At 42.2% G+C, this 13765-nt stretch overlaps 1 protein-coding gene across 4 annotated transcripts in view; it reads left to right on the top strand.

The window, feature by feature from the left end:
* The window catches only part of KIF1B (kinesin family member 1B), a 73096-nt gene that overhangs the window by 52406 nt on the left and 6925 nt on the right, over positions 1-13765 (top strand). For all 4 annotated transcript variants that reach the window (XM_082070137.1, XM_082070136.1, XM_082070138.1 and 1 more), the window contains 17 exons: positions 445-530; positions 673-802; positions 1141-1300; positions 1874-1964; positions 2534-2652; positions 3209-3264; positions 5419-5527; positions 5947-6013; positions 6609-6693; positions 6956-7061; positions 10425-10539; positions 11096-11229; positions 11753-11814; positions 12114-12259; positions 12632-12871; positions 13278-13349; positions 13536-13657. In XM_082070137.1, coding sequence (XP_081926263.1) covers positions 445-530; positions 673-802; positions 1141-1300; positions 1874-1964; positions 2534-2652; positions 3209-3264; positions 5419-5527; positions 5947-6013; positions 6609-6693; positions 6956-7061; positions 10425-10539; positions 11096-11229; positions 11753-11814; positions 12114-12259; positions 12632-12871; positions 13278-13349; positions 13536-13657 — 1900 coding nt within the window. The remainder of the gene's footprint in view (positions 1-444; positions 531-672; positions 803-1140; positions 1301-1873; positions 1965-2533; positions 2653-3208; positions 3265-5418; positions 5528-5946; positions 6014-6608; positions 6694-6955; positions 7062-10424; positions 10540-11095; positions 11230-11752; positions 11815-12113; positions 12260-12631; positions 12872-13277; positions 13350-13535; positions 13658-13765) is intronic.

Here is a 13765-nt window from a genome sequence, read left to right as displayed (position 1 = left end):
TGCCTCTCAAACTCACAGCACAAACTGGTGAAGCTTTGCTAGTGTTACTGCTTGGGTTATCCTACAGAATGGGAGATGGCAGTTTGAATCAGTGTAAGTATGTGTTCCCATGTGGGTCATTGTATTATGATTTATTAATTTACCTCAGGTATAATAATCAGGAGTAAATAAATAAACACAATGAGTATTAAAGTTTTTTTGCTTCCAAAATTCTCCGAAATGTATTCATGGTGAAACTTCATAGCTTGTCTTGTTCAGGATGGGTAGATTTCTGTTGTGATTTTTTTCCAGCACTATTCTAATATGTTATTGGATCACTGGAATGAGGCCTCTTATGCTTTATGGACTGGTTTCCATTGTAATCAGAATTTCCATTTCAGTAACCCTGAGGGTTTTTCCCTTTCCTCCCCATCATTTTTTTTAATAGTATTTTCTTTATTTTAGCTGATGAAGAAGCCCCAGATTATGGATCTGGTATTCGACAGTCTGGCACAGCTAAAATTTCATTCGACAATGAGTATTTTGATAAGGTAAGGAGTCTTAAAATTGAGTTAGGTTTCTTTGCAGTAGTTTGTGCTTCTAAATAAAGAATAAGTATTGTGGGGGAGGAAGGAGATGGCAAAACCAGGAGCTGCAGGAGTCTGTTACATGGCGCTACATTTAATTTTTCAGAGTGATTTTTCTTCGGTTGCAATGACTCGCTCTGGACTGTCACTGGAAGAATTAAGAATTGTGGAAGGACAAGGACAGAATTCAGATGTTACCACTCCCCCAGAGGAGATCAACAGAATGAATGAGCTGGGTAAGCAAGAAAGATGGAGTGGGTTTGGAGAACTTAAGGGAAATCTGGGATACTTTCAGTCAGTGATAGCGATTCTGACTGTCCTTCAAGAATATGAGAGGTAGTGGGAGGTGTAACCGATGGGTTGCGTATGATAGATGCTGGAGTTCTTCATTTGAAGAATTGTACGGAAGAACTGTTCCCTGGTATTTGCATCTTTTGATTATCATCAAATAATTTGGGCTCAAAAGAAAAACAAAGTTTGATAGGAATAAAGTGTTGTCTGAATGAACATTTTAAGAAAAGGAGAGTTAAAAAAACCAAAGTTGTTTCATGTGGTATGTTTGTGTCTCCCCAAGACCTGAAGTCAGCCACTTTGGATGGAAAGATGACTATGGAGGGATTCACTGAGGAAATTGGTGACCACTTGAAACTGGGCAGTGTGTTCACCTTCCGTGTGACCGTGCTCCAGGCCAGCGGCATCCTTCCTGAATACGCAGACATTTTCTGCCAGTTCAAGTAAGAATCTGTCCTTATTTACATGACTTTGATAGAGAGAGCTTTTCAAATCAGTGACAGTGTGGGCGAGCAGGGAAAAACACCATGTGGGTTACTGGCATGCCTGTGACGAGCAGCGCCTGCTTTGTGTGAGCATGGTGTTAAGAAATGAGGTTTTGCGGAAAGGAATTAAGAATCAGAGTGGACTCTTTAACTGACTAGTCATAGATATCTGAAGTTTTTGCTTGATAATGGCTTTTAATGTGAAGAATTCAGTATTAGATTGTACATATGTTCAATTGGAATGAAAGCTATGTGGCCCTTAAGTAAATCAGTAGCTCTCAAGTGAAAGGGTTCTTTGGCTTAGTTTCTTAAGCAAGAGAAAGGAAAATGGGAGTAATAAAGACACAGAACAAGTACAGGAGTTGTGGCCCCAGAGACCGGGGTATTCCTAACTTTAGGCCATCACTCAGCTCCCTGTACAGTTCTAGCAGAATAAATTGATGGGTTTCCTTCCAGTGTTGGGTTCACAGCACAGCAATTCTCACTAAACTGTTCTGTTGTGGTTTATTTTGGTTCCTTTGTTTTTTAAAGCTTTTTGCATCGGCATGATGAAGCTTTCTCAACAGAACCTCTCAAAAACAACGGTCGAGGGACTCCCCTTGGGTTTTATCATGTTCAGAATGTAAGTAAAGCTTTACCTGGATAGTACGTGCCTGTTTTAGCACTGGAAGTTGTGTGTATCCTTCATGCTAAACTCATGAGAGGTGTATGGGAAATTGGAGCAAGGGGAATTATTAAGAATAGACAGTAGAAGGAGTGATCATCTGAATGATGTAATCCCCGATGGATAACAAAACAGAATGATTCAACCCTTCTGTTTCACCTGTGCTTCCTGCTTTTGAATTCCCTGTTTCCTTTCCAGGATGTTCAATGAAAACAGTCTGGAATTCAGGAAATAAAATATGTGTGAACAGCAGTGCTCATGATCTCAAATGAACTGAATATAACTCTTTTTATGAATTGTGTAATCCCTGGTTACATGTAGCCTCCTCTTCCACTTAAAATGCCTGATATTGAGGTTTTCATTTTCTCCTTTATCAGAGAGTAGCTTTAATGCCTAAACTGAAAAGGAATGCAATTGTTTTTACTGTGAGTGGTGCTAAACCATATGAAACATACAGACTCTTGAAATTCACACTTACAATGTTTCCTTTTGTATGTCTCATTTTCTTTCCTTGCTTTGCCTAATAGATTGCTGTGGAAGTGACGGAATCGTTTGTGGAGTACATCAAAACAAAGCCTATCGTGTTTGAAGTTTTTGGCCATTATCAGCAGCATCCTCTCCATCTGCAGGGACAGGATCTCAACAGGTATTGTTCACTATTCTGGCCTAAAGGCCTAGAAGTGTTCACTCAGGACAAGTGTCAGGATGCATAAGGGTAGGACCCCTGTTAGAAACTGTGAAGACGACTGTGTAGAAGCTGTTGTCTGCATTGCTTGGCCTGATTCGTCCTCCTGCTCAAGGCAGCAGCTGCAAAGAGGAAGCACGTGCTTGTTTTAAGAGGAAATGCCAGATGAGGCTTGTTCCTTTTCCTTGGGCTATTTTGGGAAATGCCTGTTACCTACTCAAATTTTCAGTGCAGAATGTGGGTAGAGCAGGTTGGGTTTTTTTTTTTTTTTTTACTGACAGCTAGGATTAATTACGTTAGAACAGGAAAAGGACAGAGGTTAGTTTGAAAAGTGTGCTGAGTACACTTATTTTCCTGACAGGTGGTACTTTCCTGTCTTCATGGGATTGCAAAGATATTTTTAGAGACAAAGATGGGTAGGAGGACTGTACCGGGTGTATGTGTATGCTCACATGCATGTGTGTATTTTTGTATATATTTTACGCCTCTATATTGATAACTTCTCATTTCTCTGTAGCCCTCCACAGCCTTCCCGAAGATTCTTTCCTCCCCCTATGCCGCTCTCAAAGCCAGGTGAGAACAGTTCTCTAGTTCCGTATATCACGTCTGCTACTGAAAATGAAGGTTCTAGTGTTGTCCTAAGCTGTTCAGCGCACCAAGAGATGTAGCAAAGTGAATGTTGCAAAGGGCATTGGATCCATCTTTAGCTGTTTTCCTTTCCCTGTGCTCTTTTCAACCTTCTCTTGCGGGAAAGTGCTTCTTGGTTCATTAATAGGTAGAATTTAATTCCTGAGGTGATGAGATCTGGCTGTGGCTCTTCAGGTGCTTACTGAGCACGTGACTGGAGATTGGCTTATTCATTGACCACTTCATCGTTTTGCTCTCTAACATTCATGTTCAGTGAGTCAGTCTTGTTGAAATGATCCTTGGTTTTCTTTGCTTAACTGTAATAATGCACGCTGAACTCTTTTGTGTTGTTTTTTTTTTCCATTTCACCTTTTAATTTCCTCCTCCTCCAGCTTTTTTTCTCACCTGCATATTTCTACCATCCTCTTTTTTTGTGTGTGTTCCATTCCCTTCGCAGACCATGAAAGAAAGATTGAGTTGATTAGGTATCTTATGTCTGGCTATGTAAACGTGCATGTGCTGAACGCGCTGTCCGAGCATGCCAACGTGCTTGCGTCCTCTGCTGTGGCTGCTTTCCAGGATGGAGCTGACCAGCTGCCACCTTTTCTCTTTCTGCCTGTTCCCAATTGTCAGAGTGAGCGGGCTCCTAAACGAGATGGTTAGTAGCCAAACTTGATCTCTGGTAGATGTAGAAGTAGTTCCAAAGCGTCCTTCAAAATTCCTTTTCCCTTCTCGTTAGCATGTAGTATTCTTGGGACTAGAACCTGCCATGGTTGTGGTCATGGGCGGATGATGCTGTGCAGAAGTTTAGGGTTATTTTAGATAAAACCATAGGGGGAGTCTATAAACTCCGGAGTGCTAGGTATCAGATTCTTCTGTGTCACTGGATCTATTCCCTGAAGCCTCGGGGGCCTCTGATTTTCTGGTGTGCTTTGTCATACTAGGATGAGAGGTACTGCATATGAAAAACCAGCTACTTGTATAGGAGATGTTCTGCAGCATTCTATATAGGTTTCCTTTTTGCTCATCATCTTTTTTTTGTTGCCCCTAACAATGCTGTTCCTCGCTTACATTTGTATTTTCTTCTGATGCTTTTGAGTTTCTCTGCTTAGCAATACACTTGAGTGACTTGTGTGTTTGATGTTCCTCTTGCAATCAACAGCACTGAGTCCGGCTGTAATGAGTTCACGTGCAGCTACGTGATACGATGGGTGTAAGAGTGACTACCCTGAGTAATGAACGGGAGGAGTCAGTGATGGTGCTGAAGGCTCCCTGGCATGATGGAGTTGTATTCTTGTAAAAAAGAAGGCTAAAAATCACTTGCAGGGTTACAGAAATACCTGTCAGAGTACATAGGAACTGAGCTTTTAAAATGTGCCCATCTACAAAAATGACATGAGTGAACAGATAGAAGTCGTGTCATGATAGCTATTTGAGCTAGCTCGTTACTTTTTTAACATGGTTTATCCCTATATTTGTATGAAAGGAATTAGAGAGCATCTGGCCAGAAGAAATCACTAATAGCAAAACATAAAGATCCCAGAAACACACTTGGGCAGGATTATGACTCTGGAATAAACCTTATTCAGCCTTCTTACATACAGGTTATTTTATCTAAACTGGTACAGAACACTAGCAATTTGTAATATGAAGAAGTGAAGAATGAAGTTTTAAGTTCTTGATTTATGTTTTTTCTTGTGTGGGAAAGCAGAAATGCACTTTATGGGTGAGTAATGCTGCAGAGGAACAGACCTGAGTAATTCTAGGTCACAAACTGTTAAGCCATGAAGTAACTGATGCACATTTAAGGAAACTTCTGTGGATCTGGAAAGACTGCATGTTTTTACAGGCTTTTTGGATACACTTTTGTCATTATTTAACTCTTTTTTTTAAACCTAGTAACTTAGATTTAAAAAATAACACTTTGAGAAATAATGATTCCTGTAAGCGACATAGTTTTCATGGGGGACAATGCGGTCGGCATAGGTACCTAGAATACACAGGGTCACTGAAGTGACATGTTTCTGTGAACACTACGGTGAGTTTTACTTGTTCAGCCTTTGTCAACCATTCTTTTTTTCCCTTTTTTTTTTCTTTAAGTGCCAGCTACAAAGCTGAATACTATGAGCAAACCCAGCTTGGGCCAGAGTGTGAGCAAATACGACCTCCTGGTGTGGTTTGAGATCAGCGAGTTGGAGCCAACAGGGGAGTAAGTCCAGTATTCACCTTTTATTTTTAAGAACAGTGGTTTGCGGGAGTTTGATCTTTTACCCTTTGTTCTGTTCAGACCAGGACAATGTTTAACAGTCATTGTTGGGTGACGATCTTGCCAGCCTGGCACCTGGCTGGGTTGTAGTGATTTTGTGTTCACTTCTGCCACAGAGAAGGTTTTCCCCTGACAGATCTTTAGGGATTAGATTGAGATACAAGTTGCACAGAGTTTTCCAGAAGTTCTGGAAGTACAGTACATGATACTTCAATATTTCACTGATACTGTGCTGAGCGTCAGCAGAACCACATTTATTTCTTCACGTATTCTATGAAGAGGTAACTGTTGGCAGCAGAACGCAGAGGGAAGTTGCTGTGCTGGTGTCTCTTTCCTGCCGACTGATTTTGCTGTCTCACCAGGTACATTCCTGCCATTGTGGACCACACGGGAGGTCTGCCCTGCCAGGGGACGTTCCTGCTTCACCAGGTACTGAGGGAGGCTGTAGGACAGCAAGTTTCCTCTGTGTGGAGGGATTAGAATGCTAATGACGGGATTGGACATCTTTCATGTCTCCTTTCCCACACAGCTAATGACAGCTGTAGGGTCAGTCGCTCTTCAGTCTGTACTTAGTCTCGTAGCTTTGGGCTATGAGGGGAATGTTTGGCCCCTCACATGTTGCTGCTTCTTTTGTTTATTAGTGTGCATCCCATTCGTGATGCCGTTTAAAAAACAGGGAGCTTTGGGACCAGATTTGTGCCTCCTGTGTTCGCCACCACCTCTGCTAAGGGCACAGGAGGATCGTGTGGACTCAGCTTTCATTGGTTCTTTCTCACTGAGTGTGGCTGTGAGACAAATCCACAAAATGACCACGTCTCAGTGCATTTTAAATGCCTGTAATAATCCTTAATAATAATTTGCCTTTAGCTAGATTCTACAGATAATCCTAGTTAAATATTGTTTACAGTTTTATGTTGTTTATTATCTTATTTGCTTCATTTTTGCAGTATAAGTGCAAAATAGATGATGTTTTGGGGGATGTGTGGGAATACTTCACCAGTGTGTTGTTTCTGAACTCTACCAGGGAATCCAGCGTAGAATCACAGTCACCATTATCCATGAGAAGGGCAGTGAGTTGCACTGGAAAGATGTGCGAGAACTGGTTGTAGGTGAGTATATTGTTTTGCATGTTACTATACAAGGAAGAAAAAGCACCAATGGTAATTTCTCTTTGTATCAGATTCTGTTATCTTTGTGAGTATTGACTGGGAGAGGAGGATGTTGAAAAGGATACGGAGGAAAAACATAAGTTTTGCAGCTTCCACTTACAGCTGCTTGTTAATTTCATAGTCTGAATTTGTATTTGAGAGAACAAATTCCTTCCATGTTTCAGGCTTAGTTTTAATTGATTCTTCCTCCTACTATTTTCAGGGCGTATAAGAAATAAAGCAGAGGTAGATGAAGCTGCTGTGGATGCTATTCTGTCTTTGAATATTATCTCTGCAAAATACCTGAAATCCTCTCACAGCTCCAATAGGTAAGTGAATAAAGTGAGCACGCTAGCAGGAACCTAAAATTTCTTTGACCTCTGAGGTACTGGCAGGATGTTTGGAAAGCTGGTAATGTTGCTAATTATTAAATGTAGAATTCCATGGGTACAGAGCACACAGATAGGGTATGAACGTGACCATGAGTTCTTGCTAAAGCTGAAGTCCGTTAGTCTACGTGGAGGATAATTTCTTGATAATGCATTTGAATTGGTTTCTGTGTGTAAACACCATGAAGGGAAGATGGAAAGGAACAGCTTAAGGGAGCCTCACAGTTTAACCTAGAACTTTTAAACTGACATTAAGGTTTGTTGGTAGACTACAACATTGAAGTACAAGAGCAGTCTCAGGGAACGTATTTATGGATGCATACATACCTATGTTATTCCTGGAATGAGCATGTGACATTTAGGCAAGAGCCATGCTTTGTAAATTTAACTTCATAATGTGTGGATTTATACAGAGGTATCAGAAATTGACTCCAGATCTAAAAAGTGGGTGTCTGTTCCTGTACCTGCGGTCGTTTGGGTGACAGCAGGGCCTGTCTGCGAGGGTTGTGGCTGCGCTGTCTCCTCCTTAGGGTGCGTTACTGTAAAGATCCCTCAGGCTCTGCATTGTTTTGCTCCAGTGTCTGCAACAAAGGGCAGGGAAGCAGAAGCTGCATCGCGGCACAGCCGCTCCTGCTCTGACATCAGCCAAGTCACTTGACTGCTCCTGCCTCTGTTCAGCTGGTGCAAAGCAGGAATATCTCTGAAATTTAACTCTGGAGGAGAAGGGGCTGTTTTGGAGCCCGTCTCTGCTGCAGCTGGTGGCCACTGGAGGCGGCATCCTGCTCTGTGCTGAAATGGCTTCTTTCTTCCCCGTTAGAGGCCTGGACTTATAAATACCCACACAATATTAGAGGCGGTTCCGGACACCGCTCCTACCAACGGAATGTCTTCCTGCCACCTCGTGTCCGTGAACGCACACAGCACCAGGGTTGTTAGCAGTTAGGCTCTGCCTAACTGAGAAGTGTATTTGAGTTAGTGGATCTGTATAACTGGAATGTTAGGAGCCCGTTGCTAGTCTGATACTACTGGATTTGCAGTTGGAAAGCCCTATACTTTCTGTCCACTAGCAATTTTGAGACATTCCTGTATAGCTCAGTGGTTTTCTCTGAGGTGGGCTGCGGGAATGAAGGATGAGTGTGAGTGAAGCTATTGCCTATGTATCTCTTACCAAAATGCCAAGGCTTACGTTGCGGGATGAGTGAATGGCAGGTGATGGAGTGGGATTGAAGCCCTGGGAAGGCAAATGTCTTGTGTTTGCTCATTGTCTGCAGACTTGTTTTCTGGTTCACAGTGTGTGGTTTTGGTGTTTGTTGTTTTTGTGGGTTTTTACGTCCACTTGTTCTGTTCCTCTCAGCTGTTGCTTTTCCATTGTGCTCTTGGCTGCACTAACTGAAGCTCTTTCTGTGTTTTTACAGGCTCTTTCTTGATAAGGATATGCCTAGGTATTTTCTGTTTGCTTCCTTTGTACATAAAGATTCTTAAAAACAGAATGCTTTATGTCCCATTTGTATAACTGCCACTTCCCTTTTAGCTTGTACTGAGTCCTGTTAGCAGCCTCTTAGCTCTTCCAGAAGTAGAATATCTTCTCCTCCTTTGTGTCAGGGCTTTGTTCAGTTACAGTTCAGTGGGACCCTTGTGAAGGTAAACCTTCCTTCCCATGTAACAACTTCCTTCATTCCGCCTTTCTGATTCTCAAAATGTGCCATCAGACTCTAGGCTCTATTTGTAGTCCTTGCTATTTTCTTCCTTTGTTCTGTATCAAAGAACTAAATTTAGAATTTCTCGCTGTCTCTGTGATTCTTGCCGTGTTTGAAGTACCAAGTCAAGGGCTGAATGATTGGGTTACTTGAAATTCCAGCTCAGAATCGCACTGAACAAAAAGCAGTAGCTGCCATGTGACTGACATTCAACCTCTGTTCTTAGGTTGGATTTGCATCTGAAATTTAACCATGTGCTTGCTACCTCTTAGTTTACCAGTTGGCAGAGAAGCGCGACATGTAGTAGCTGCTGGGACTGGACGGCAGCCGGGATCCCAGCTGGACGTGCTGCCCGCGCCGTCCGGGACCATTCGCACTCTGCTTTCTGTGTTCTGCCTCTTTGAAAAATAGAAGACTTAAAAGTTCAATGCTCTCAATTCACCACCTCTCACTAATGCTAAGATCCACTTAAAAATCAGTTCTAGCTATACATTGGTGCCTTTAACCCGTTTCTCCTGTTTTCTTTGCTTGGCTTGTTCTATGCTCCGTTTTCCTCCTCGCGCTGTTGGCTGTACTGAAAGAAGTTGGGTCACTTCTGTTCTTTGTTCCCCTCTATAGCTGTTCTAGCAAGTTCTGGTTTGGACAGGCAGGGCTGTGTATATTTAACTTCCTGGCTAGACAAAATCCAGCAGAGTGACTGTCTCAAAGCTATGTTTGATTTCAGCTTGGTGTTCATTCAGAGGTCATAATTTTGCTGAAAAGGGTGATTTAGTTCTTGTTGCCTGCTTTTTGTCATTCGTCTTTAGTGTCATTTTCTGTTTTTCCGAGTTGGCCTTGGGCATTGGTACAGAAGCTCTTCAGAGGTATAACTTGTGGGTTTTTTTTAAAAAACATACATGAAGCACTTTCTTGCTTTCATTTTAGTATCACATGATTTGGACTCAAAATGGGATGGAAGACCTCAATGGAAAGGGGATTTGAGAGGGAAACTATATGGAAATGATGAAGAATTAATACCTTCTTTTTCTGTTACCAGTGTAGAAAACTGTGCTGTATTAATGAATAAGGGCACAGGACTTCATGCCAGACAAAGTGACATGAAATCAGTCTGTACGTGTGAGAAGGGAGGAAGCCTGAGCCCTCGTTAGAGAGGAGAGAGTGTAATGGTGACTCTAGACCTGATGATTTAGCTGTCCTGTGTATGAGTCTCTCTTTTTAATTGAACAGATGGAACTTTCCTGATTGCTGGAGTAGAACTGTGGGAGCCTTTTGCTCCTTATTTTCCACCTACCAAACTGATCAAACTTCTTACAGAAGTTGTGTCAGATCTGCAGGTTTTTACTTGAAGCTGGTAGGGACATAGAAATAAACCTTTATCACTTGAATATAGGACTTATCCCTACCTATCATTGTGATTTGGTATCTGCCGCACTATTTGAGGTAGAAGTAAGTAATCTTGGGAAAGAAAAGAAGTTTTAGCTTCAAGTATTTGTTACCTAAGCCACTGAGAGTCATAGTGGATGTTGTCAAGGACAAGATGCTTTGTGCTGGTGGGAGGGATGCAGAGCAACTCTTACTACTGAGCTTTTACTGTACTTTTTTCCAGGACTTTCTATCGGTTTGAAGCAGTTTGGGATAGCTCCTTGCATAACTCCCTTCTCCTCAATCGAGTGACACCATATGGAGAGAAGATCTATATGACCCTTTCTGCTTACCTGGAGGTTAGAGACCTGTGCCTTCCTTTTTGCTTGTGACTCAAGTGTAACTATGTGAGAGAGCAGACAGTGTGTACCCGAGAGAAATACTTACTGGACCGAGTGATTCTGAATCCTGAAGCCAGTGAAAATCCTGACTCGTTTTCTGAGAACGGGGTGGAAATTTTTTTCCAAAGTTAACATCTTGATATCAAGTTATTACTGCCTCACAACACGTGTGAAGTGAGACTGGTGATCTCCTTACCTTTCTGTGCCTTGTTTTATCTTTGTATCTGAAAATCCATTTAAATTGGAGAGCGTTACTATGTAAGTACTGCTAGTATCAAGCGCTGGCCTAGCTCTTGGCTTTGCGTGCAAGACTGTTCTGTGTAGTAAAATTATTTCACCCATAAGATACATAAAGAAATTGGACAGTTCTCTTTCACAGAAGCACATCAGAAAGCCCTTCACCAAAGACCCAAAGTAGAATAAATTTCAAAAAGCTGTCCCAGTGAAAGGGGGAAGTGGTGTAACTTGGCATAATTGTCTGCAGTCACTCATTCATTACTGTTGTTTCTCTTAGCTTGACCACTGCATCCAGCCTGCTGTTATAACAAAGGATGTTTGTATGGTCTTTTACTCACGAGATGCCAAGATCTCCCCGCCGCGATCACTGCGCAATCTCTTTGGCAGCGGCTACTCCAAATCTCCAGACTCGTAAGTTCAGTTACAAATTTTGGTGTTGATGTTTTACATCAGCATAAGCTTTTTCTCTTGGAGAGCATAAGGAGAATGTAGCTTAGTTTTCTTTATTTCTTCCTTTAAAGTCTGCATAGTTACAGCTCTCCAGTCTGGTTTTGAACATGTCTTGCATTAATTTCAGTGAAACACTGAGGGCTTCTCTCTTTACTGACCCCTTTTCCAGCCTTCTGACTGATCAGCTGGGAAGAGAGAGACATTTTTCAGACGTGACCCTGATCCTGACCTGGAATTTACTGCAGCAGCTGCTCTCTGAGTTTATTGGGGGGTGGAGGGGAATGTGGGGGTAATGCTATTTTTAGACCTTGCAGTCTGTCCTGGTTGGTTTATGTCAAGATTAGAATTCAGATACAGTTCTAAGTAGCAACTATGCTTAAACTTCTGCTTTAGGGACCACTTAACTAAAGCTAATGCACTTTCTTTCTGAAGATAATAGTTTGTTTTGTTTTGTTTTTCCTTCCCTCTGGTTTCTTGTGAACAGCAATCGAGTAACTGGGATCTATGAACTAAGTTTATGCAAAATGTCAGACACGGGAAGTCCAGGTAAGCAGGGACTGGCTGTTCAGGGGATGGTGATGCTGTAAACTGAAATATTGCAGAAAATTTCATAGACAGAAAAAACACTTCTGTCCTGATTGGAATCAGTTCCTGTGTTTCACAGGAGCAATGGAACATTGCTGTTCCCTAAAAAACTTAAGCAGGCTTTTAGTTTCAGCTTGGGGCTGTGATTGGTGAACCAAGGATTCACTGAAAACTTTACGTTTTCTAATTGGTAAATGTTTCTTAGTTACATCCCTCCGGCTATGTTTTTAACATGGCTTATATTGTTGTTTACTGCTCAGGAATGCAGAGGAGGAGGAGGAAAGTCCTAGATACATCTGTGGCCTATGTACGAGGAGAGGAGAACCTGGCAGGCTGGAGGCCCAGGGGCGACAGCCTCATTCTAGAGCATCAGTGGGAGCTGGAGAAACTGGAGCTGCTGCATGAGGTGAGTAAAGAGATAGGGGAGGCTGAAAGGGGAAAACACCCACAATTGTACCTTTTGAATTTGCCTTTAGTATGTGCGCTGTGAGACCTTTGAGCTGAACAGTTTCCCAAATGGGAGTTTGTTCTCAAAGTCAAGATTTAAATAAATTCTCCAACAGATAAGATGGGAAGTGTGGGACTGGCTGCTGAGTAGAATCTTCAGCTCAGAATCTCAATGTATTCAACAAAGGCAGATTTGACTTCTAGTGCCATTGTAAACTCCCCTCCTTGGGGAAAATGTGTACTGGTATGAATCTTAAAAGAATGTGTAAGAATTCAGTGCCTGTAAAATCCATATCCTGGAGCAGATGATAGTGATTTCTCTTCTTAACAGGTGGAAAAAACCCGACATTTCCTCCTGCTTCGTGAAAAGCTTGGTGACAGCGTCCCCAAGTCCCTGAGTGACTCGTTGTCTCCCAGTCTGAGCAGCGGGACCCTCAGTACCTCCACCAGCATCTCCTCACAGATTTCAACTACAACATTTGAGAGCGCTGTGACGCCCAGCGAGAGCAGCGGCTACGACTCGGCCGATATCGAGAGCCTGGTGGATCGGGAGAAGGAGCTGGCCACCAAGGTGTGTGACGTGAGAAAAGCACCCTGTGTCTAAATTGAGGTGTGAAAGATAATCATGAGCTCCTCGGATAGCATGGTGAATATCCAGTATTGTGTGAGATTGCTTTTAATATGCTCTGTAGTGGAACAGTCTGTTGTCACCAGCCGGTGCTGGTGGCCAGGTTTGTGCTATGGCACAAACATTCCCCTTCGTTAGTAGCTCTGTAAATGAAGCTTTCTAATTTTATCAAGGGAAGCGATTATTCCCCTCTTCTTCTCGTATTTTTCACAGCAGTTTAAAATTGGTTTATTCTTTCATGAGCTGCCAAATGTGTCTTGGCAAATTGCCTCTTGTGTTCAGTTTTCTCTGAAAATGTAAATGTAAAATTATTTTCTGTGTGTTGTTTGTTTTTTCCCTCCCGCCTTAGTGTCTGCAACTTCTTACTCACACTTTCAATCGGGAATTCAACCAGGTGTACAACAGCATCAGCGATTGTAAGGTAAATATTTCATGCGATACAATGTGCTGTATGTGCAGTACAATAGCCACATACTTGTAGTTTGTGGAATCTGTTGATATTATGAAGAGACAAAACACTTCATATTGATTTTCATATTGATTATGGACTGAACACCAGCTACAGAAAACCTCCCCTGTAATATTTTACCTGTATTTGTCGTTGTAGCTGTCGGATATTTCTCCCATTGGGCGGGACCCATCAGTGTCAAGTTTCAGCAGTGCCACCCTCACACCTTCATCTACCTGCCCTTCTCTGGTGGATTCAAGATGCAACTCAGTTGATCAGAAGTAAGTATAGGGTATTAATGGAAAAACATTACATCTCAGTGCTTCACAAATCTGTATTTGCTGTGCTTTCTGGCATACAGAAAGTCTGGTCTGAAGGATGGAACTTGT

Source organism: Streptopelia decaocto (assembly GCF_964273445.1).
Source record: "Streptopelia decaocto genome assembly, chromosome: 20".
In the NCBI taxonomy this organism is placed as follows: domain Eukaryota; kingdom Metazoa; phylum Chordata; class Aves; order Columbiformes; family Columbidae; genus Streptopelia; species Streptopelia decaocto.
Note: the sequence above shows the minus strand (reverse complement) of the source record. Positions and strands in the feature narration are given on the sequence as shown.